This window comes from Salvelinus fontinalis, chromosome 21 (assembly GCF_029448725.1).
Source record: "Salvelinus fontinalis isolate EN_2023a chromosome 21, ASM2944872v1, whole genome shotgun sequence".
Classification (NCBI taxonomy): Eukaryota; Metazoa; Chordata; class Actinopteri; order Salmoniformes; family Salmonidae; genus Salvelinus; species Salvelinus fontinalis.
In genome coordinates this window covers 30314724-30340565 of record NC_074685.1, presented here as the reverse complement: position 1 = coordinate 30340565, position 25842 = coordinate 30314724, and the positions used below count along the sequence as shown (strand labels likewise).

At 44.0% G+C, this 25842-nt stretch overlaps 1 protein-coding gene across 1 annotated transcript in view; it reads right to left on the bottom strand.

Annotated features, from left to right (window-relative positions):
• The window catches only part of LOC129818634 (reticulon-4 receptor-like), a 38918-nt gene extending 29945 nt beyond the window's left edge, over positions 1–8973 (bottom strand). Inside the window, exon 1 of the mRNA XM_055874720.1 lies at positions 8106–8973. Within this exon, the coding sequence (XP_055730695.1) occupies positions 8106–8127 (22 nt within the window). The 5' untranslated portion in view covers positions 8128–8973. The remainder of the gene's footprint in view (positions 1–8105) is intronic.
• Positions 8974–25842: the final 16869 nt, after the last annotated feature.

Below are 25842 nucleotides of genomic sequence, written 5' to 3'. Positions count from 1 at the left end.
AATACTTTCCAAATGCACTGTATACAGCGCTTTCAATGACCCCAAGTCGCTTTACAATTGTAGAAATTAAAAAGAGAAACAGCAAAACAGTCGTCAAAACAAAACATCAGACTAAACAAAACATAAAAAAGAGAGAGGTAGTCTCAAAGAAGGGAAAGAGTATGACGTATCAGTGTATGGAGAGGGAAGGGTTGGGATATGGATACGAACACGGTTTAGGGTAAGGGCTGGGATTGGGATATGGATACAAACCAGGTTTAGGGTAAGGGCTGGGATTGGGATATGGATACAAACCAGGTTTAGGGTAAGGGCTGGGATTGGGATTGGGATATGGATACAAACCAGGTTTAGAGTAAGGGCTGGGATTGGGATATGGATACAAACCAGGTTTAGGGTAAGGGCTGGGATTGGGATATGGATACAAACCAGGTTTAGAGTAAGGGCTGGGATTGGGATATGGATACAAACCAGGTTTAGGGTAAGGGCTGGGATTGGGATATGGATACAAACCAGGTTTAGGGTAAGGGCTGGGATTGGGATATGGATACAAACCAGGTTTAGGGTAAGGGCTGGGATTGGGATATGGATACAAACCCGGTTTAGGGTAAGGGCTGGGATTGGGTTAGGAAACGAACCCGGTTTAGGGTAATGGTAGGGTAAGGGTTTGGTTTAGGTGCAGTTCAGTATGGTGAAGAGAGGAGTGTCTTTGGGGATTGGGAGCTTAAGGGCAGGCCTTGTCAACGAGGTGGGGCTTTAGGAGGCACTGAAAGATAGTGATGGAGTCAGAGTAACGTCTGGTTGGAGGGAAGGAGTTCCAGAGCCTAGGAGCTAGACTGGAAAAGACCATGTCGCCGAAACTATGGAGCTTCAACCTGGGTATGACAAGGTGGCCTGCTGTGGTGGATCGGAGTGTGCATGTGTGTTGGTGGAGTAAAAGAAGGTCTGAGAGGTACATCGGGGCAAGATGGTGAAGGGCTTTGTAGGTCAGAAAGAGGATCTTGTAGTCAGGGAGCCAGTGTAGTTCATGGAGGACAGGGGTGATGTGCTGTCAAGATTAAGTGTGAGTGAGGAGTCGGGCTGCAGAGTTTTGAACCATCTGGCGCTTATGGAGGGAGCTTGAGTTAATGCTGGAGAGTAGTGAGTTGCAGTAGTCAAGACGGGAGGAGATTATTGCATGTATGAGGATTTCAGCGGCAGGACGGGAGAGGGAGGACCTGACTTTGGCAATGTTGCGGTGGTGGAAAAATTATGATTTGTCCAAGATGACGGCAAGATTGCATGCATGGAGGGAGGGAGAAACAGTGGTGTCTTCAATGGGAGGGTGAGGTTGCCAGGTTTGGTGAGGGTGGATTTGGGAAGAGTTCCGTTGTATCACTGTTGAGCTTAAGTAAGTTTTGTTGCATCCCTGTTTTTATTGCAGAGAAGCAGGATTCAATGTGGGTCATAGGCAGGTTGAGGAGGGATTTGGTGCTGAGGTAGATCTGGGTGTCATCAGCATAGCAGTGGAAGTCAAGGTTAAAGTAATGGAGGATCTGACCAAGAGGGAGGATGTAGATAATGAAGAGTAAGGGACCCAGCACGAGCCCTGAGGGACACCCTGTATAACTGCAGCTGAGTCTGAGGTGTGGCCATTGAGGGAGACGTAGTGGGTCCAGTTTGTGAGGTATGATTGTTGCCAGGAGAGTGCAGTTCCCTCAACACCCAAGCCCTCCAGCCTGCTGAAGAGGATCTGATGGCTCACTGTGTCCAAAGTGGCACTCAGGTCCAGGAGAATCAGGATGTTGAGGGCACCTGCATCAGCATAGGTGAGGATGTCATTGATAACTTTGAGGAGTGTTGTTTTAGTACTGTGGAGGGGGTGGAAACCACACTGGAGGGGTTCGGACAGGTTGTTGATTAGCAGGTGGGTTTGTAATTGGGAGGAAACAGTACGTTCCAGAGTCTTGGCAAGGAAGGGGAGGGTGGAAATGGGGTGGAAGTTATTGAGGATGGTGGTGTCCAGTTATTTTAAGATGGGGGTGACTGCAGCTGTTTTGTAGTTGGAGGGGACAGTTCTGTGGTCGAGGGAGAGGTTGACAATGTTTGTGATGGACAGAGAGCAGGCAGGAAGGCAGGCAGGCTTTGATGAGAAGACTGGGGAAAGGACCCAGGGAGCAAGTTGTAGTCTTGGATAACATGATGAGTTTTGAGATATAATGTAGGGAGAGTCAATGGGGACAAATTCGGAGAGCCGGGTTTCAGGTGTGATGGTTGGGAGGTTGACAGCGGGAGGGGCAGCTGAGGGAGATTGGTCAGTCAGAAATTAGTTTATTTTGCCAGTGGAGAAGAGAGGGAGTTCTTACTGGGGCAGTCAATGTTGTTAGAGAAGTAAGTGGACCTTGCAGCACAGCGGTACGCGCTAAGCTAAAGGACAGAGCTACCGCACACATCGCAGCCAACCACAAGGTTACAACTGAGGAGACGAACGCATGCAAGAAGTCCCACTACGACCTCTGCAGAGCCATCAAACAGGCAAAAGGACAATATAGGAACAAGGTGGAATCCTATTACACAAGCTCTGACGCTCGTCGCATGTGGCAGGAGCTACAGTCCATTACGGATTATAAAGGAAGACAGCCGTGATCTGCCCAATGATTAATGCTTTTTATGCACACTTCAACAAAAACAACACCGAGCCATGCAAGAGGGCCTCCACCGTCCCAGAGGACTGAGTGATCTCACTTTCTGAGGTGGATGTGAGTAAGGCTTTAAATCTGGTCAACACCCGCAAGGCCGCGGGGGCCAGTAATATTCCAGGGTGTGCTCTCAGAGCATGTGCAGACCAGCTGGTAGGAATCTTCAATGTCATTTTCAACCTTTCATTGTCCTAGTCTGCAATCCCCACATGTCTCAAGCTGACCACCATCCTGTTCCCAAGAACATTAAGGCTACCTGCCACAATAACTATTGCCCTATAGCACTCATATCTGTAATCATGAAGTGCTTTGAAAGACTGGTCATGGCACAAATCAACTACATTATCACAGACACCCTAGACACACTCCAATTTGCATACCGTCCCAACAGATCAAGAGATCTCAATCTCAATTGCACTCAACACTGCCCTCTCTCAACTGGACAAGAGAAATACCTATGTGAGAATGCTGTTCATTGATTATAGCTCAGCGTTCAACACCATAGTGCCCTCCAAGCTTGCCACCAAGCTTGGGATCCTGGGACAGGACACCTCCCTCTGCAACTGGATCCTGGACTTCTTGACGGGCTGACCCCAGGTGGTGAGAGTAGGCAACAATACCTTTGCCATGCTGACCCTCAACACAGGGCCCCCCAGGGGTGAGTGCTTAGCCCCCTCCTGTACTCCATGTTTACCCAAAACTGTGTGGCCATGCACAACTTCAACTCCATTTATTTATTTATCTTTCTCCCCTTTTCTCCCCAATTTTCGTGGTATCCAATCGCTAGTAATTACTATCTTGTCTCATCGCTACAACTCCCGTACGGGCTCGGGAGAGACGAAGGTCGAAAGCCATGCGTCCTCCGAGGCACAACCCAACCAAGCCGCACTGCTTCTTTAACACAGCGCGCCTCCAACCCGGAAGCCAGCCGCACCAATGTGTCGGAGGAAACACCGTGCACCTGGCCCCCTTGGTTAGCGCGCACTGCGCCCAGCCCGCCACAGGAGTCGCTGGAGCACGATGAGACAAGGAAATCCCTACCGGCCAAACCCACCCTAACCCGGACGACGCTAGCCCAATTGTGCGTCGCCCCACGGACCTCCCGGTCGCGGCCGGCTGCGACAGAGCCTGGGGGCGAACCCAGAGACTCTGGTGGCGCAGTTAGCACTGCGATGCAGTGCCCTAGACCACTGCGCCACCCGGGAGGCCCTCAACTCCATTTTAAGGTTTGCTGACGACGCGGCGGTGCTAGGACTGACCACCAACGGCGATGAGACATCCTAAAGGGAGGAGGTCAGAGACATGGCAATGTCAGGACAACAACCTCTCCCTCAACGTTAGCAAGACCAAGGAGCTGATCATGGACTACAGGAAACAGGGGTGGTGGCTTCAAGTTCCTCTGTGTCCACATCTTTGAGGACTTAACATGGTCCTCTCACACCAGAACAGTCGTAAAGAAGGCATGACAGCACCTCTTCTCCCTCAGGAGGCTGAAATTATTTGGTATGGTCCCTCAGATCCTCAGGAACATTTCCAGCTGCACCATCGAAAGCATCCTGACTGGTTGTATCACCGTCTGGTATGGCAACTGCAACGCCCTCGACGGGAAAGCCCTACAATGGGTGGTGCAAACGGCCCAACCCATTACTGGGGGCAAGCTCCCAGCCATCCAGGATGTACATGCCAGGCAGTGTCCGAGAAAGCCTTGAAATATTGCCAAGACTCCAGCCACCCGAGACATGGACAGTTCTCCATGCTCCTGTCCGACATCAAGGCTCAGACTCCTAAACAGCATCTATCCCCTGGCCATGACACTGTTAAAAACGACTATTCTCCCACACTAACTCTATGTCAATCCACAGGACACTACCAACTCAGACACACACACCTTCACTGTCACTCTTACTCATACGCACACACACGTACTCACATACACACACTCACACACACCCTCACTCACACACTCATTACTGACGCCACAGACTTAAACCCACACGCACACAGCTCGTCAAACCTACACTGCTGTTCATTGATTATTGATTGCAATTACCATGAGTATCTACTGTATTTGGGTCATGGGAAGGGTTAGCTAAAATATATTACATGTATATATTACCATTAGTATGCCATTGCCATGCTATGTGGTTGTTGCCATGCTATGTGGTTGTCTTAGGTCTCTCTTTATGTAGTGTTGTGGTGTCTCTCTTGATGTGATGTGTCTTTTGTCCTATATTGTATATATTTATTTATTTTTAATCCCCCGTCACCGCAGGAGGCCTTTTGCCTTTTGGTAGGCCGTCATTGTAAATGAGAATTTGTTCTTAACTGACTTGCCTAGTTAAATAAAGGTTAAATAAAAACAAAATGATATTACCATAAATATTGATATATTCCTGCTACCCGTCACTTTTCAGCCCTGTTTACATGTATACTGTATCCCACTACCAGTCACTTTGTATGTATAAACCTACCTCAACCACTCTAGTACCCCTGTACTGACCTGTATTTACTAGCATTTTCTTGTTTCTTCAACTTATAGTGTACTTCTTGTGCATTTATTAAAATTTGTTGCTATTATCTGTATTATTATATAGATGATTTATTCTGTGCATGTGGCAAATAAACTTTAAATGTCTCTCTCTCACACTCACACACACTTTGCACAGGTTTCTCGCTGCCTAGATTTCTAGCACACACTTAGATACTTCCAACCTCTGCTCTCTCCCTCTCTCTCTGCTGTTCTTCTCTCTCTCTCTCTCTCTCCCCCTCTCTGCTCTCCCTCTCTCTGCTCTCCCTCTCTCTGCTCTCCCTCTCTCCCTGCTCTATCTCTGCTTCCTTTGAGCTATGGATCGTTTGATGTATTTTCAGCACACTGGGCATTTGCTTGGGATTATTATTAATTATTCAGGGCTGTTCTTCTCTACTCTTCTACCTGGTGTGATAGACAGGGGTCCAGCCTCACTCCCTGGGCCTGGTGGTGAATCATACTTTATGTATAATCATACTTCATGTATATTAAATTAATACTTTGGAGGCGTACAGTGGCATCACAGATGCACAGACAAGGTAAAAGTAGGCATGTAATCACAAAACAAGCAACACAACCTGGTCTCATAAAGTAAATGTAACATAGTAAACATAAATCCAAGACACTCAAATTAGTATATGTTTCATTTGGCATGGTTACATAAGACAGATGGTTAATTAAGGCAAAAATGAAAGTAGGGTGATTGGTTGGGGTGGATGGGTAGAAAAATAAAACAAATGTCTGGCAACCCAAAGGTTGAGTTCAAAACTCATCACGGACAACTTTAGCATTATAGCAACTTTTCAACTACTTACTACTTTTTAGCTACTTTGCAACGACTTAGCATGTTAGCTAACCCTTCCCATAACCCAAAGGTTGCAGTTTGAATCTCACCATTGACAACTTTAGCATTTTAGGTAATTAGCAACTTTAGAACTAATTACTACTTTTTAGCTACATTGCAACTACTTCAAATGTTAGTTAACCCTTCACCTAACCCTCATCTTAACCCTTTTAGCTAAACCTTCACCTAACCCTCACCTTAACCCTTTTATCTAACCCTTCCCCTAACCCTAACCCTTTTAGCTAACCCTTCACCTAACCTTAAGCCTTTTATCTAACCCTTCACCTAACCCTCACCGTAACCCTTTTAGCTGACCCTTCCCTGAACATTAACCCTTTTAGCTAACCTTTCACCTAGCCTTAAGCCTTTTAGCTAACCCTTCACCTAGCCTTAAGCCTTTTAGCTAACCCTTCACCTAACCCAAACCGTTTTAGCTAACCCTTCCCCTAACATTAACCCTTTTAGCTAACCCTTCCCCTAACCCTTTTAGCTAACCCTTCACCTAACCCAAACCGTTTTAGCTAACCCTTCACCTAACCTTAACCCTTTTAGCTAACCCTTCCCCTAACCCTTTTAGCTAACCCTTCCCCTAACCCAAACCGTTTTAGCTAACCCTTCCCCTAACATTAACCCTTGTATCTAACCCTAACCCTTTTAGCTAACCCTTCCCCTAACATTAACCCTTTTATCTAACCCAAACCGTTTTAGCTAACCCTTCACCTAACCTTAACCCTTTTAGCTAACCCTTCCCCTAACATTAGCCCTTTTATCTAACCCTAACCCTTTTAGCTAACCCTTCCCCTAACATTAACCCTTTTATCTAACCCTAACCCTTTTAGCTAACCCTTCCCCTAACATGAACCCTTTTAGTTAACCCTTCACCTAACCCTAACTCTTTAACCTAACTCCTAAACTTAACTCTAACCTTAACCCTAACTCCTAGCCTAGCTAACGTTAGCCACCTCAGCACCAAGCTAGAATTTGTAACAAATCATATGTTTAGCAAAATCGTAACATATTGAACATTTTGCAAATTTGTAACATTGTACGTTTTGCAAATTCAAAACATATTGAAAGTTTTGCAAATTCTTAAAATATAATAAGAATTGTAATTTGTAGCATATCATACGAAATGGGTGATGGACATCCACAAATGAATACATACATTACCATACGAAACATAACATATCATACTAAATGGAGTGTCTTGGATTAACATACATAATAATACAAAATGCTCTGAGACCAGGTTGTGCTATCAGGTAATACACATGCCCTGCCCAATCCCCAACTCCCCATTGCGTGACTAGATCCAATTTGACTTACAACATGAGCAGTGAACAGTGCAGTGGATAAATACATTTCATGAGCTCTGGTGGTCTCAATCAAAACCGCTTAGCATGACAAGGGTGATTGCTCATGGTGGACAATATTCTTAAAGTTTCTGGCAAAGAGAAGGAAAACAAACGTTGCGCAGAACCCCTTTTTTTTAGAAATCTGAGAAATTGAGCCCTTGGAATGTCACATGAGTAAACTGGAATAACTCAGGCTTTACCTATAAAACAACATGACATGTTTACCATGCATGTTTTATGTGTTCCAAGTAACTATTATGTAACATTACAAGATAATATAAGCCTATTTAAAAGATCAGTGTAAAAAAAATGCATTGGCATGTTAAAGTATGGCGCCTAATTGAAAAGACATTGAACAAGAAAACTGTAAAGCAAGTAGATGTATATACATCAGTAAATTGGCTCAGTTGGTAGAGGATGGCACCGCCAGCGTCGTGGGTTCGATTCCCAGGGCCACCCACACGTAAAATGTATGCATGCATGACCTTAAAATGCGTTGGATTAAAGCATCTGCTAAATAGTACATTTTATATTATTACAGTAGTAAACACTGACAGGTATTTCATTGTTTTCTCCAAATAACCATAAAATACTGTGCAAATGGAATCACATTATGTAAAATCATTATGTAAAAGACAAACAAGCAAGCAAACACACATACAACACATTTGGATCTGATGTAAACGTAGCCCATACATACATACCTCGGATAAAAACGGACTTCATTTTGGAAATAGAATCCAAAAGGCACCCCTTGTGTGCGTGGTAAAATACTCGTTCTCTGCTTGAAAAACAAAGACCCCGGTCAGAGAGATGGCAGTGGAAAATCCAGGGCACCGTCCATGAAAACTTTAGCCCAAGGTTTTAACATAGAACGGAGGTGGAGAACGCGGTCTCCTCTTCACGCCGCGCTCAGTCATTTGAGAGATGCGCGGGAAACAAACCCTTTTTTTTTTTACATTCGAATACAGGCAACCCAAAGGAACGTCTCCAAATGGACCACATAAACGCACGGGTGGCAGCAATCCAATCGGCAATAGGCTACAAAATTAAAACCATCAGCAGTCACAACGCAATCCACGGTTAGGAAAAGGCATATATCCAACCGTCCTTCGTTTGGTTTCCAACGTAGAGTTATCCTAGATGAGTGCACTGCCGGTTGGCTTGTTAGGGTGGGGATCCAAAGACATGCGCCTCTCTATCAGCATAGAACAAGACAGGACAGAGGGAGTTGCAGGCGCGCGGTCGTGTTCTTAGTGAACGTGAGAAGGTAACTGAGATCATAGTGCTCCTGAACTTCTCTGCACTCTTTGGTCAGAACCCATATCATGGGACAACAACCACATAGGCTACAAGCAGAACGAATGATCCCAACAAACGATAATGCGCAGTTCAGGCACGTTATGTGATGAACAGCAGAACATATTGTTTCTGATTATTTAGTGATAGGCGTTGGGAGTGTGCTCTTAATTTATCTCGACCCATTTAATTGATTTTAACATAACAGAGAAAATGACATAGAAAACGAACGTCTTATATGATATTCGTAATAGGTGGTTCGTGGTTGAGATCTTCCTGTCAGACTATTCTAAGATAGAGACGCCTCCCAGCGGCAGTGTGTGAACACCTCCCCGATTTTATAAGTCTATATTAAATTCTGAACAGCAAATTGCTGTAAAAAGCAAATAGAAACCAACATTGCTTCATGCAATGTTTGCCACAGAGCCGACGAACATATACTTTTCTCTGAATGTCGGTGACACACTTCAACAGAGATTGATGTTTGAGCTTTTCCACCTAGGCTCGTGTTTATGCTAATCAGCACCATGGACAGCGCACGTAGCCACCGCACTCTTTCCTCAGACGGGTAAACTTGAGTCGGCTCGGCTGTAGTAGCCTGGAGTTCAGATGACTGCCATGATCGATGGTTGTTTTGGCTCCATGTGTTTAATGACCATTGTGTGCGAATAATAGCAGGCCTAGCTCATGCAATGCAAATTAACACATTGTTTGCTAGATTGAAAACGATTTTGTTTCGTAGAAAACATATACAGGGGAGTTAACAAAATATGAAAGGAGAGGCACAACCCCTTTTATATTTTATATCTTCACTTAATTAATAAAAAATGTGTATTCCAGAAAGACAGTGCTGATGTTACAGTAGAATGTTTCAGTGATGGCCCTAGAAAACGTACAGCTCAAAGAAAACAAGAGCAGAAATCTGTTAGGATGAGTAATTTGTGAAAATCTCTGCATGCATCAGTTTTATTTATTTAACCAGGCAAGTCAGTAAAAAACAGATTCTTGTTGACAATGACGGCCTGGGAACAGTGGGTTAACTGCTTTGTTCAGGGGCAGAACGACAGATTATTACTTTGTCAGCTTGGGGATCTAGCAAACGTTCAGTTACTGGCCTACCGCTCTAACCACTAGACTATCGGCCTCTCTATGTCACATTTGGCATCTATTCACATGACACAGACATTCTTTATGCCATATTGGCTGGGACCTCTCAACCCTTCTTATGAGATGTGGCTAATTTGCCTCTCCAAGCTGAGAAAATGCTGCAGCCCACTGCATTGTCTTTCAGCGAGAAAGCCAAACCTCATTAACATATTGGAATCAGGACAATGTCAAATAGCTTATGTTAAGCTCTTTTTACTCATACTCACATTTCATCATTCAATTGGATTGTCTAACACTTCCTGCTGTCTGCAAGCTGCAGGATGGGGGGTGTTAGTATGTAAATGTAGTGACTTCTGTAAAATGCATGTCTAAACCTGCCTACCCTAACAATGTGTATACAGTACATAAGAACATCTGGCAGACAACAAGCAACTCAATATAGTGTAGAAGTAACTCTACATGGACATATGACGGACCTCTCTCTTTCCCTTACAGTAGGTCAGTTCAAGGTTGACAATCTGCATATCAACCAAGACATTTTAACTGGAGTAATCAGTGTATCAAATTGACTCTCTTGCTATACTGTATAGCTATGACTAGGCTGTAAAGCATTCATTCACATTGCAACTAGACAGCCAGCACAATGATGTAACATGCTCTGCTGCCTCTTGCAAACAGAAGTTTATATGAAGTTATTATTAGCTTATTTTTCGTTTATTAACTGCTTACTCTAGTTTTCGTCTGTACTATATTTGTCCCATCCCTGTGACACATGTTCCACCCTTATGTTGTGCATTAGTGAACAGCTTTTGCCAGGTCAATTTTTCTGAGGCAGGAATTAATGATGCAGTCATAAATTAGGTATGTTCCCTCATCTGCTTATGGAATTGTCATAACGAAGCCAGCCTTTCTGATATATGAATGTCAGCTATTGTAACGTGCACTTATTTATTTACAGACCTATAATAAAGAATCATGTCTGGCTGCAGGCATTTATCAAAAGACAAACACTTTTATTCACACCTCTTTTAAAATGCATACATTTATGCTGTTGATATTGCTATGTTCAGAAACATTCTAAAAAAATATTCCACACTTACTGTATCTTATATCAATGTTCTATGCACTGTCTTTTGGTATTAAGTTTACTGTGAGCTTGGAGGCACAGACAGTTCTATATTTCTCTAAATTGGTTGGTTTGTAGTAGAAAAGCTCTGTTTACCGTGTTTAGTGTGTCTCAGAAAAGTCATATTTTCAGCCAAATGCATGAAATTACACATTGACACAAGGAAGGTAACATAATTGTTACAAGTTTTGCCCTGAGGCATGCAGACTTCATGGATTTTGACTCAGCTTGTATGTCTAGCTGAGTATTCTCCTCTGCGTCACAAAAACAAGTTTTCTTTATGTACGATCTATCCACAGCATCTCCAGAACTCGACCCGTCTCCCACTCACTCCCAATTATATATGGAGCCTGTGATTGAGCAATGCAAACTACTGTGGGTGTTTCAACCGTTAGGGGACCGGGTGAAACAGGAAGGGCTTTGTGATTCAGACTTTCTGAAGTGCCTATGACACACTGTTTGTAGTGTTATTCATTCTACTTTCAGAAAGCTTTCCTGGTCTATTTGAAGACATCTCCAAAAACACTTTACATTTCCCCAAGATGCATTGGGGTGCAGTTTCGGCAATACTATCAGGAAATAGGCACAGACATGTACTGTAAGAGAAGGTTCCAAAAACAACATTTTATTTAGAACCACAAATCATCCTACACTCTTAGAAAAAAAGGCTTCTGAAAGGTTTCTTTGGCTGTGTCACGCCCTGACCTTAGAGATCCTTTTTATGTCTCTATTTTGGTTGGTCAGGGCGTGATTTGGGGTGGGCATTTTATGTTTTTGTTCTATGTTGTCTATTTCTATGTGTTTGGCCGGGTGTGGTTCTCAATCAGAGGCAGCTGTCTATCGTTGTCTCTGATTGAGAACCATACTTAGGTAGCCTTTTCCCACCTGTGTTTTGTGGGTAGTTGTTTTCTGTTTTTGTGTCTGCACAAGACAGAACTGTTTCGCTTTCGTTATCCTGTTTGTTGTTTTTGTTCGATTTGGTTTTTGGAATAAATTATGAACACTTTAAATGCTGCACCTTGGTCCACTCTTCCTTCAGCCCAAGAGAATCGTTACAGAACTACCCACCACCAAAGGACCAAGCAGCGTGGTAGGAGGGAGCAGCATTTGTTGGAGAGTTGGACGTGGGAGGAAATCCTGGACGGCAAGGGACCCTGGGCACAGACGGGAGAGTATCGCCGTCCTAAAGAGGAGCTGAAGGCAGCTAAGGCGGAGCGGCGACGCTACGAGGAGTTGGCTCGAGGAGGCGTGCACGAGAGGCAACCCCAGAATTTTTGGGCGGAGTCAGGTCATAGACCTGAGCCAACTCCTCGTGTTTGCTGTGGGGAGAGAGTGACCGGGCAGGCACCGTGTTATGCGGTGAAGCGCACGGTGTCCCTAGTGCGCAATCATAGCCCAGTGCTCTACATCGCAGCTCCTCGCATCGGCCGGGCTAGAGTGGGCATCGAGCCAGGAGGGATGGTGCCGGGTCAGCGCATCTGGCCTCCAGTGTGTCTCCTCGGCCCGGGTTATCCTGCGCCAGCCCTACGCACGGTGTCCCCGGATCGCCAGCACAGTCCAGTGCGGCCTGTTCCAGATCCCTGCACTTGCCGGGCTAAAGGGGGTATCCAGCCAGGACGAGTTGTGCTAGCCCTGCGCTCGAGACCGCCAGTGCGCCTCCACGGCCCAGTGTATCCGGTGCCTCGGCCAAGAAAGAGGCCTCCTGCATGTCTCCCCAGCCTGGTGAGTCCTGTGCCTGTACTAAGCCCTAACCCTCATGCATGTCTCCTCAGCCTGGTGAGTCCTGTGCCTGCTCTCAGAGCCAGATCTCCTGTGTGTCTCTCTACTCAAGATATGATCCATGGCAAGAAGCCTCCAGTGATGATCCATGGCACGAAGCCTCCAGTGATGATCCATGGCACGAAGCCTCCAGTGATGATCCATGGCACGAAGCCTCCAGTGATGATCCATGGCAAGAAGCCTCCAGTGATGATCCATGGCACGAACCCCCCTAGTGATGATCCAGTGACGCCCTTCAGTCCGGAGCCGCCAGAGTTGCCCTCTTGTCCGGAGCCGCCAGAGTCGCCCTCTTGTCCGGAGCCGCCAGAGTCGCCCTCTTGTCCGGAGCCGCCAGAGTCGCCCTCTTGTCCGGAGCCGCCAGAGTCGCCCTCTTGTCCGGAGCCGCCAGAGTCGCCCTCTTGTCCGGAGCCGCCAGAGTCTCCCTCCTGTCCGGAGCCGCCAGAGTCTCCCTCCTGTCCGGAGCCGACAGAGTCGCCCTCTTGTCCGGAGCCGCCAGAGTCGCCCTCTTGTCCGGAGCCGCCAGAGTCTCCCTCCTGTCCGGAGCCGCCAGAGTCGCCCTCCTGTCCGGGGTCCACGTCCCGCACCAGAGCCGCCACCGCGGATAGATGCCCACCCAGACCCTAAACCCTATAGTTTTAGGTTTTGCGGACAGATTACGCACCTTTGGGGGGGGGGGGGTGGTACTGTCACGCCCTGACCTTAGAGATCCTTTTTATGTCTCTATTTTGGTTGGTCAGGGCGTGAGTTGGAGTGGGCATTCTATGTTTTCGTTCTATGTTGTCTATTTCTATGTGTTTGGCCGGGTGTGGTTCTCAATCAGAGGCAGCTGTCTATCGTTGTCTCTGATTGAGAACCATACTTAGGTATCTTTTTCCCACCTGTGTTTGGTGGGTAGTTGTTTTCTGTTTTTGTGTCTGCACCAGACAGAACTGTTTCGCTTTCGTTCTCCTGTTTGTTGTTTTTGTTCGATTTGGTTTTTGGAATAAATTATGAACACTTTAAACGCTGCACCTTGGTCCACTCTTCCTTCAGCCCACGAGAATTGTTACAGGCTGTCCCCATAGGAGAAGCCTTTTTTGTTCCAGGTATAACCAAGTTGGGTTCCATGTAGAACCCTTTGTGGAAAGGGTTTAACATGGAACCCAAAACAGTTCGACTAGGAACTAAAAGGGTTCTACCTGGAAGCAACAAGGATTTTAGATACCACTTTTTTTCTAAGAGTGTAGTACCGTCTTGGTACTGTTAGAAAGAGCTGTGAGCAGCTGCAGCAAAGGTCTCTAAGGACAGGCAATTTTCTGTACAGTAAACTTGAGCAAGAGCCATATGATAGACCATCCAGCACCACATTCTAATATTCTTGAGACAGTGTTTGGGAGCAGAAACCCAAAGCTTCTTATCTGGGGGATGAAAAAGTCAATAGGAACATGAATTAATAATTCCTAAGCTCATCAGCAGCGCATAGCTCACCAAAGCAGACATTTTGTGTACAGTCATGAATTACTTCTGTGCATACATCAGGCAGGAAAGAACACATTCGTGTTTGACATTGTGGGACTTCCAATATGGGTGGAAGACACTGATGGGCCCATGTCCAAGCAGGAGAAAGCTTGCCATCTGCCAATGACAGAGAGTCAAACACGGTCACATCTGCTCTTTTCACCAGTTTGGCGTTAGCATCAGACATCCATGCAGGAGACTCATGGACACAAACCATTTAGCAAAATGACTGAAAAGTAGTAGTCAAGTCACACACTTTTATTATGCAATCCTCCCAGCACATTATTAGTCATTTATGAGCAATTATACTTTTTAAATACTCTGAAAATTCCTTGTGCAGATGCCTGGATCGATCCCCCTCATTGTGGTCCTCTGGAGCTCCGTTGGTAGAGCATGGCATTTGCAATGCCATGGTAGTGGGTTTGATTCCTGGGACCACCCACACATGAAATGTATGACTGTAAGTCACTTTGGATAAAGCGTCTGCTAAATGACTCTTATTGTGTTATGAACAAAACCTATAGTAGCTCAAGATCCAGAATCATTCATGAAGTGACCGGTAAGAACCAACTTCTGTCTCCAATGGAAAATAAGAAGGAAGAGGGCAATTCCACTGTAACAGATTTGCCCCGAGACTCACATTTTTCACTTAAAATGTATACCAAACAAAACCCATTGATTTCAAAGTTTTACAAACCAACTCTGTCCACAAGGACTTCTTTTAACAATTTTACCAAAACACATTTACTGAAAGAACTGTGCAGATGCAAAGTTTGGTAACAGAATTTTTGTAAAATCTCCTTCCGTTTTTTTATGTGACTACGTCTTCCAAAATCTCTGTTAAAAATGTTGGATCATTGTCCCGAGTTTTTAGTCTTGCTTTGATCAAAAGACAACAGAAAGAGAAAGAAAACCATCATCAGCTGAACATACAGTATGCAAGTGGAAGGGAGGACATCAGCAGGTGACCTAACTGTGATTTGTGCTTACTGTGACGCCTTCATTTCTCAAAAGTATAGACTCTTAGCTTTCATTTGACACCCAATTTGAGATGTTTCTATGAACTTCACATGTTGGTGCTCATGGGTCCTTTTACATGGAAATGACCTATTATACAGGAGTGCATTTCTAATTAAACTTCAAATGTAATGAAAAAGGAAACTCAGAGAGATGCATCAACCTCAAATTGCCACATTTATACAGCAGTGGTTCAACATAATTACCCTTGTGAATTATCCTCAGCCACAAAGCAAAATAAAACGTTTCGTGCTGATTGCTACTCAAAATGTGTCCATGACAATGACAATATGTCAGTGATGTGTTTTCAGTGACTTCTTTCTACAAGGGCTAGAACAGCCAAGGTTATGTAAAGTTCAGCTACTTCTCAACCCTAATATAGAAGGGACATATGTATGGCTTAGTGGTAGGGTTGCAAGGGGAGGGTATATTACTGGAAACTTTCGATGCTTACCAGTAAACTACCAGAATGCTGGTATATTTTAAGGATTTTATATAATCAATCACAAGACATCTAGTGGCCCTGGTACTACAGATTATTACAGGCGTCTGTAACTATCTGTCCCTCTGTGTGGCCTTATCACACGTAAAATATGTGGCATAATTCAATAAGATAAACATTTTAAATAAAAGAACTAAATGACAAAGCTGTAAAACATTACCCTAAATATAAACAATCAACTTAGTGAATTCTGTTTGTGTTTAATATGAGGACTTTCATCATGTTATGCCAAAATGTATTTTGTTTTCAATGTTTTGGTGTCAAACTCGTGGCAGTTGTGAAGAAAAGTTCATAGTTGGAAGAGTTGCAGAGTAAATAGAAAATAATGCTTAGATTATTTTTTCATTAATTAGGATATTTTCTCTTGAACCATGTGGTCTATCTGCTCGACACTCATGGACAATATGGACACAGATATAATAAATGAATACTATATATGAATACATTTTTTAAAAGATATTCAAGTATACATTTCCAAAGTTACGAGAGATTGCCATAGATTTTCTGTTAATTACCAAAAGAGATTCCAGTGAACTTTGGTAAATTACCAGTAGCTTTGCAACTGTACCTAGTGGGCACCTTTCTCACAGTACATTATCTTTGTCAAGGTGCATTGTCTATATGTGTTGACCGACCTTTCCTACATTCAGATAAATTGCAAAGGGATGGTGTTCTCTGACAAGGTACCAGCATATTGCATCACCATATATAATACTCTACTGTATAACGATGTGAAGACTTATGATTAATCTCTTCCATTGCTACAGTAGTGTGTTTTACATGTATTAGACAGTGTAAATACCCCAGGTACAACAACTGAAATCATACATTGTAACAGCATGATTACGATCTCTGTTGGTTACTAGAATGAACAGAAAGAACAGAGGCAGAAAAGCCATTTCCTTGTCCTGAAAAGGGCTCTCTCTGGATGCTTAGCTGACTTCTGATGAACAATTACATCCTCGGGTTTCTTCTCTGCTGGTGATGCAGATAGAAGACGAATGGGGAGGAAGAGAGGGAAATGCTAGCTTCTGTATCATTATGTTCATAGATCAACAGCAGCTTGGATTTCACATTTTCAGTCAAGTCTCATCTACCTATTCAAATAGCTGGCTCTTTGGGGTGGTCAAGACCCGAGTTTCTGCAGTTGTAATATATGATGATACAGATGCACAATCAAACTAAATCAATTCATAACTTTGCCTAATTCAAATCTGGGCCACTTAGCTTTGCAATCATGAAATTTGCTCTGTGTGTTATGAATTAATAGGCCTACATTCAATCCACATGACATTTGGTGATAAAATCCATTTCATCCTTATGATTGTAGTAAGCTTTAAGTTCCTCGACGTACACATCACTGACAAACTGAAATGGTCCACCCACACAGACAGTGTGGTGAAGAAGGCCCCAACAGCGCCTCCTCAACCTCAGGAGGCTTTAAAAAATTGTCTTGGCACCTAAAACCCTCACAAACTTTTACAGATGCACAATTGAGAGCATTCTGTCGGGCTGTATCACCGCCTGGTATGGCAACTGCGCCGCCCGCAACCAAAGGGCTCCCCAGAGGGTGGTGAGGTCTGCCCAAAACATCATCGGGGGCAAACTACCTGCCCTCCAGGACACCTACAGCACCCGATGTCATAGGAAGGCCAAAATGATCATCAAGGACAACAACCACTCGAGCCACTGCCTGTTCACCCCGCTATCACCCAGAAGGCGAGGTCAGTACAGGTGCATAAAAGCTGGGACCGAGAGACTGAAAAAATCTTCTATCTCATTGCCATCAGTCTGTTAAATACTGTTAAATAGCCATCACTAGCACATTAGAGGCTGCTGCCCTATATACATACACTTGGAATCACTGGCCACTTTAATTATGGAACAATAGTCACTTTAATAATGTTTACATATTTTGCGTTACTCATCTCATATGTATATACTGTATTCTATCCTATTCTACTGTATCTTAGTCTATGCCGCTCTGACACTGCTCACCCAAATATTTATATATTCTTAATTCCATTCCTTTCCCTCAGATTTGTGTGTATTGTTGTGAAATTGTTAGATATTACTGTTAGATAATACTGCACTGTTGGAGCTAGAAACACAAGCATTTTGCTACACCCGCAATAACATCTGCTAAGCACGTATATTCGACAAATACAATTTGATTTGATTTGAAGAAGTCATGTCTCACCACCAATCTGACATTCCTCAGAATTCACACCATCCAAAGCAAGCAGACCTGTAATGACATGTGAAGAAGGAGGAAGGCCACAGACAATAGAGCCACCTCTTTGTGCCTTCACCAACCTGTGCCTGAGGCCTCCTACACCCCAACACCCCCATATTATTTATGTCATCCTATATCTTGTGTAATATAGGGATGACTGCACCTTGGAAACTGGAACGTGACTGCCGTTGTTTTGCGAACAAGCGGTCTCAAAGGTCTGACAGCTATTGTGAGATCTGGAAATGATGCCATTCACCCCTCGGTTCTAAGTGTTACATAGAAACACAGTCTCGGTGTTGCTCTCTGTGAAATGGAGACCAGTGATGTGTAAACAAGCGCCTGTCGTATTAATATTCCACAGGGCGAAAGTCAAGGCTAAGCTCCTGGTGCTAATATACACAACCGGGGAAAATAGTGTTTGTGGAAGCCAATGTCTACAGAACACAGAGAATAATGACATTTTAAACCATATAGGAAGAAAAAATATTCTGTACAACAAACAGGTGCCCCTACAGTAAACCACTCACCGCCTGGTAAAGAGCCTATGTGAAACTAACCCCACTGCCTTTATCCAAGACAAATTAGCCAGGCCATTTTAATAACTGCACACATATACATCTCCAAATAATGTGTCAGTGTTCTGTCAGCAGAGTCTGACTGTCTCACCAGCAGCAGCAGCTTGTCTGGTGAGAGAGTCTTCATACAGCAGGAACATTTGATCCCATCTGTAATTGATATTCATGTAATCCCTCCTCCAATTCCAGGTGGTTAGACATGCTAAAATCAGTGCAATCCCTTCTGCTCATGCTGTAAAGCCTTCTCCTGCTTTGGCAAATTGATGTGTGTCCCGGAGGGCCTCGATGCACATTAATCTGCTTAATCCAAATGTAATTGCTGCCTGCTTCATCTCCCCAGAATGGCTCTGACAGGTATAGTGGTGTTTTATCATCACATAGGGCAGTATTTCCTTGTCTGTTCTGTTGTAGAAAAGAAGAGACTCATTGTCATCTTCACACCTTAACTGCTGGTCTGGTAAACATTCAAGGGCATTGCATAAGGCTTACATATATTTATACTACAGAGTGTACTAGGGGTGTTGGCTGCTCTGCCTGAAAAATATATCAAATAAGTTAAAAGGGCAAACACAATGTTCTGTCATTGTGTGCTGAGTATATTTAAAGGCCAAACATTTCTCTCCCTGTTTTTGGAATCTCTCAGAATTATTAATGGCCCAAATTCAGACTCGAGAAGGAGAGCACACACATTCAACCCTCTTTGCTGACTCTAGCAGAAATGATAAAACTCCTAAAGTGCGAAGTTTACTTTTGATAAAGTGGTACTGAAGAAAGCTGTTGTTTTTGTGTTTAATCCTGCTTAAGACCGAGGTTGTCCCATGATCGATTACAGGTCAGCCGATGATGGATGGCATAATGTTTTCAAATGTTTACTTCAAGACAATGTATTCTTCTGAGCTGACCTAGTTGTAGGTCCACATACCATACATGGTGGTGCTGCCAAGTTAGCCCTTTTTGTTCCCAATCAAGTTCTCTACTCAACTTTTCATTAATCTCAAGTATAATGTACTTAACAGAAAACAACACAAACAAAATCCCCTGTCAAACCATGTTTTCCTCTCATTGTTTTATCTACTCTGAGTGTACAAAACTCTTTCCATGACATAGACTGACCTGGTGAATCCAGGTGAAAGCTATGATCCCTTATTGATGTCACGTGTTATATCCACTTCAATCAGTGTAGATTAAAAGGAGGAGATAGGTTAAAGAAGGATTTTTAAGCCTTGAGACAATTGAGACATGGATTGTGTATGAGTGCCATTCAGAGGGTGAATGGGCAAGACAAAATATTTAAGTGTCTTTGAACAGGGTATGCTAGTAGGTGCCAGGCGCACCAGTTTGGGTCAAGAACTGCAATGCTGCTGGGGTTTTCATGCTCAACAGTTTCCCATGTGTATCAAGACTGGTCCACCACTCAAATGACGTCCAGACAAATTGACACAACTGTGGGAAGCATTGGAGTCAACATGGGCCAGTATCATGGTAACTCAATATTAGGAAGATGTTCTTAAAAGGTTGTACGCTCATTAGTCAAATTAGTCCAAATCTGAGAATAAAATGTATTAGGAAAACAAGATAGAGGGTGAGACTTGTGAACAACAGCAATAAGGAAAGGCCTTGCCAGGCTTAGAGATACACTACAGAATCTGATTGATATGTGATGATAGTGTGTCTTGGGTTGGGGATGTGAGATACATGTCACCATTGGCCCATGCAGCTGGGCTAAGAGTAGAGGACGTATCCTGGCTCCCCGGGCCTCCACACACACAGGAGCTCATTAGAAGTGAATTAATCAAGACTATTGATCCGTTTTCACTTCCCTGTGCTGGTGCCTGGGTGGAGCTCAGGGTTCAAGTTTATCACGGCAGCCTCCACAGGGATGAAAGACCCCTGTCTGTAGGCTCCTTGAGCTGACCTGAAGAGGCTGGGGGAGTCCGGGTGGCGCCATTTCAACTCTTTACCCCCAGTAACTCCAGCCACCTCATTCTCTCTTTATCTTTCTCTTTGTCTCTCACTCACTTGCTTTCTCTCTCTTTCTCAAGGGAACTACAATAATAACTATGCCAATCCCAAAATACATTTTTTTTGTTTACATATAGGGGGAATGTAGAATCGTATTTGTGAGTACAAAGCAAAAGTAAATTAACAAATGGAGAATAATTGGACTCTATATAAGATAAAGAAATGTGTTTACTTTGTTATAATTGTATGTGATTATGTTCACTACCGGTCAAAAGTTTTAGAACACCTACTCATTCAAGGGTTTATCTTTATTTTTATTATTTTCTACATTGTAGAATAATAGTGAAGACATCAAAACTATGAAATAACACATATGGAATCATGTAGTAACCAAAAAAGTGTTAAACAAATCCAAATATAGATTATATTTGAGATTCTTCAAATATCCTCCCTTTGCCTTGATGACAGCTTTGCACACGCTTGGCAGTCTCTCAACCAGCTTCACCTGGAATGTTTTTCCAACAGTCTTTAAGGAGTTCCCACATATGCTGAGCATTTGTTGGCTGCTTATCCTTAACTCTGGGGTCCGACTCATCCCAAACCATCTCAATTTGGTTGAGGTCGGGGAATTCTGGAGGCCAGGTCATCTGATGCAACACTCCATCACTCTCCTTCTTGGTAAAATAGCCCTTACACAGGCTGGAGGTGTGTTGGGTCATTGTCCTGTTAAAAAATAAATGATAGTCCCACTAAATGCAAACCAGATGGGATGGCGTATCGCTGCAGAATGCTGTGGTAGCCATGCTGGTTAATCACAGACAGTTTCACCAGCAAAGCACCCCACATAATACCTTCTCCTCCATGCTTCACGGTGGGAAATACACATGCGGAGATCATGCTTTCACCCACACCACATCTCACAAAGACACGGTGATTGGAACCAAAAATCTGATTTGGACTCCAATTTGGACTCCAGACCAAACAACAAATTTCCACCGGTCTAATGTCCATTGCTTGTATTTCTTGGCCTAAGCAAGTCTCTTCTTAATATTGGTGTCCTTTGGTAGTGGTTTCTTTGCAGCAATTCGACCATGAAGCCCTGATATGTGTAACTATGTGTTGTTGTATGTGTCGAACTGCTTTGCTTTATCTTGGCCAGGTCGCAATTGTAAATGAGAACGTGTTCTCAATTTGCCTACCTGGTTAAATAAAGGTTAAATAAAAATAAAAATAAATAAATATACACAGTCTCCTGTGAACAGTTGATGTTGAGATGTGTCTGAACTCTGTGAACTCTGTGAAGCATTTATTTGGGATTTCATTTCTGAGGCTGGTAACTCTAATGAACTTATCCTCTGCAGCAGAGGTAACTCTGGGTCTTCCATTCCTGTCTCGGTCCTCATGAGAGCCAGTTTCATCATATGGTTTTTGCGACTGCACTAAGGCTAATGTTTAAAGTTCTCCTTTCTCTTATAATATGCCTAGCCTCAACTGTCAACCTTTATGTAAAAGAAAACACTTATATATTCAGTACCAGTCAAATGTTCGGACACAACTACTCATTCAAGGATTTTTCTTTATTTTGTACTATTTTCTACATAGTAGTATAATAGTGACGACATCACAACTATGAAATAACACATATGCAATCAGAAAGTATTCACACCCCTTGACTTTATCTACATTTTGTTGTGTTACAGCCTGAATTTAAAATGGATTACATTCAGATTTTTTTGTCACTGGCCTACACACAATAAATGTATAAATGTCACCTTGTCCGAGAGAGATTTACATGGTCATCAAAACATCACACCAGGGTAAGCATACACAAAACACAGGCCTTATCGTCACAACAGCCTTCACTTTGGCTCTCCCTCCTGTCCAGCTCAGGCGTTCGGCGTCGCCGGTCTTCTAGCTGCTGACGAACCTGCTGCTGGCAAACGCCCTTCACTCATCAACCCCGGACCTGTCTCGTCATCGTTACACACATCCGGTTCCAATCCCCACTCTATCACTGTATATAAACTCCCTCTGTCAGTTGTCATTGTAAATGTTGCTTGTTTTCCTGAGAGGAATCTTGCTTACTATTTCCTGAGTACTTTATTATTTTGCACATTGGGTTTCATCCTGCTTTTATATATGGCGCTTTAATAAATTCAGTAGTTCTAAACCTGAGACTGCCTCCTGCCTTCTCCTCTCTACACTTGCGACAGAATGACCCGACCCAAGAGAACAGGAAGCAGCCTGGAGCACCTCGGGACTGCCATGGATGAGGTGCTCTGGCACGTACGCCAGCTGCAGGCCACACCATCACCTTCCCAGCTTTCCGCGGCTGTTCTAACCACCCCATCACCATCTACATCACCCAGTCAGATCAGCAACGTCCACCTGCCCCTCCCGGAGCGGTTTGACGGCACCCCAGCTCACTGTAGGGGGTTTCTCCTGCAGTGTGAACTCCACCTTACCCGTCATGCCGGGACGGCCTCTGAGAGGGACATGGTAGCCTTGGAGATCTCGGTGCTGACAGGCCAGGCTCTGGAGTGGAGGCTCTCTTCTCTCACGTCATCTGGCCATAAGGGATCCCGGATGACATCGTGTCTGACCGTGGTCCTCAGTTCACCTCCCGTGTCTGGAAGGCCTTCGTGGAACGACTGGGGGTCACGGTCAGCCTCACCTCTGGGTACCGTCCCCAATCAAATGGGCAGGTGAAAAGGGTAAATCAGGAACAGGGTAGGTACCTTCTTAGTTACTGTCAGGAATGGCCGGAGGAGTGGGCTGAGTTTCTTCCTTGGGCAGAATACACACAACCCCCTCCGTCACTCCTCCACTAACCTCACACCCTTTGTGTGTTCTAGGCTAACAGCCGACCCTGGCACCGGAATCAGATCGAGGCTCCTGCGGTGGATGATTGCTTCCGGCACTCCGAGGAGGTATGGAACACACAGCGCACACCTGTCTCCAGCGCATCGTTCTCCGGCAGAAGGAGCAGGCCGATCGTCACTGCAGTGTGGCCTCGGTCTTTCACCCCGGTGACTGGGTATGGCTTTCTACAAAGGACCTGCACCTCCACCTGCCCTGCCGGAAGCTGAGCCCGCGGTTTGTGGGACCATTCAAAGTCCTGAGGAGAGTCAATGAGGTGACGAACAGATTACAGCTCCCCATCAATTACTTGGATGTCGAGGGGGCCCCAGCGTACTCTGTCCGGCGGCCTGTTGGACTCCCAGCATTGTGGGGGTCTCTTCAGTACCTGGTCAACTTGGAGGGGGGTACGGTCCTGAAAAGGAGTGCTGGGTTCTGGCGCGGGACGTCCTGGACCGTTCTCGCCGGAGGGGGGTTGTACTGTCACACCAGCCTTCGCTTTGGCTCCCCCTTTAGTCCAGCTCAGGGGTTCGGCGTCGCCGGCCTTCTCGCTGCTGCTGAACCTGCTGCTGGCAAATGGTCTTCACTCATCAACCCCGGACTTGTCTTGTCATCATTACACACACTTGGCTCCAATTCTCGCTCTCACTCTCTCTCGCTCTCTCCTTGTTTTACTGAGTACTTTATTTTGCACCTTGGGTTTCCTCCTGCTTTATTAAATTCAGTAGTTCTAAATCTGCGACTGCCTACCCCTCTCTAAACTTGTGACACTTATTTCAAGTGTTTCTAAAATCCCTATAGGGAAAAAACTATTGGAACCATTTCCCTGTTTGACTGCTAGGTTTTATGAGTATTATGACACCAGCACTGTGTGGCTTTATACTAACCTAATTGACTTAGTTAAAAGACAGAACCCTGTAAAGAATACAACTATTCCACAACATGCATCCTGCTTGCAATAAGGCACTAAAGTAAAACTGCAAAGAAATACAAAGCCTTATGTTTGGGGCAAATCCAACACATCACTGAGTATCACTCTTCATATTTTCAAGCATAGTGGTGCCTGCATCATGTTATGGGTATGCTTGTCAATTGCAAGGGAGTTTTTTTTTACGATACAAAAAAAATGGAATAGAGCTAAGCACAGGCAACATCTGGTTCAGTGTAACGGCTGTCTAATGCCTCCTCCTCGGATGAGGAGGAGGAGTAAGGGTCGGACCAAAAAGCAGCGTTGAATGTAGACAAAATGAATTTAATAAATGAAAGACAAAACACGAAGAACACTTGAATTGATTACAAAATAACAAACAACGTAGACTGACCTGAACAAGAACTTACATAAACACGAAGAACGCATGAAACAGGAACAGACTACCCAAACGAACGAACAAACGAAACAGTCCCGTGTGGTGCGACATGCACAGACACAGGCACAATCACCCACAAACAAACAGTGAGAACAGCCTACCTTAATATGGTTCTCAATCAGAGGAAACGTCAAACACCTGCCTCTAATTGAGAACCATATCAGGCAACACATTTAACCCAACATAGAAACACATAACATAGAATGCCCACCCCAACTCACGCCCTGACCAACTAAACACATACAAAAACCACAGAAAACAGGTCAGGAACGTGACATTCAGTCTGCGATCCAACATACAATGGGAGATTAATTCACTTTTTAGCAGGACAAAAACTTAAAACATAAGGCCAAATATACACTGGAGTTGCTTACCAAGATGACATTGAATGTTCTTGAGTGGCCTAGTTATTAATGTATTGGCTTGAAAATGTAGGGTAAGGCTTAAATGGCTGTCTAGCAATGATCAACAAACAACTTGACAGAGCTTGAATTACTTTTTTAAGAATAATGTTGAAATATTGAACAATCCAGGTGTGCAAAGTTCTTATCACTGCCAAAGGTGATTCTAACATGTATTGACTCAGGGGGTTGAATACTTATGTAAATTAGATATTTCTGTATTTCATTTCAATAAAAAATCAACTTTGTTATGGGTTATTGTGTGTGTAAATGGGTGAGAAAAATAAATACATGTAATCCATTTAGAATTCAGGCTGTAACACAAAATGTGTAATAAGTCCAAGGGGTATGAATACTTTCTGGAGGCATTGTAACAGCTCTGGGGTTCTATTTTAACAAACCTAATGTAATGGTACATCTTAGCATTGGCAGGAACATATAGGTACAGGGGTATGTCAGAAATATTTTAGCTATTTTCACAAGTGAAATTTATGGGTGCAGTAGCTGCTGTGAAAGAGATGGGTTTTGATGAATGAACAAATCAAAGTATTTGTCACTTGCAAGTAGACCGTGAAATGCTTACTTACAAGCCATTAACCAACAATGCAGTTTTAAGAAAAATAAGTGTGAAGTAACAAAAATAGATAAGTAAAACATTTAAATAAATATTTAAAGAGCAGCGGTAAAATAACAGTAGCGAGGCCATAAACAGGG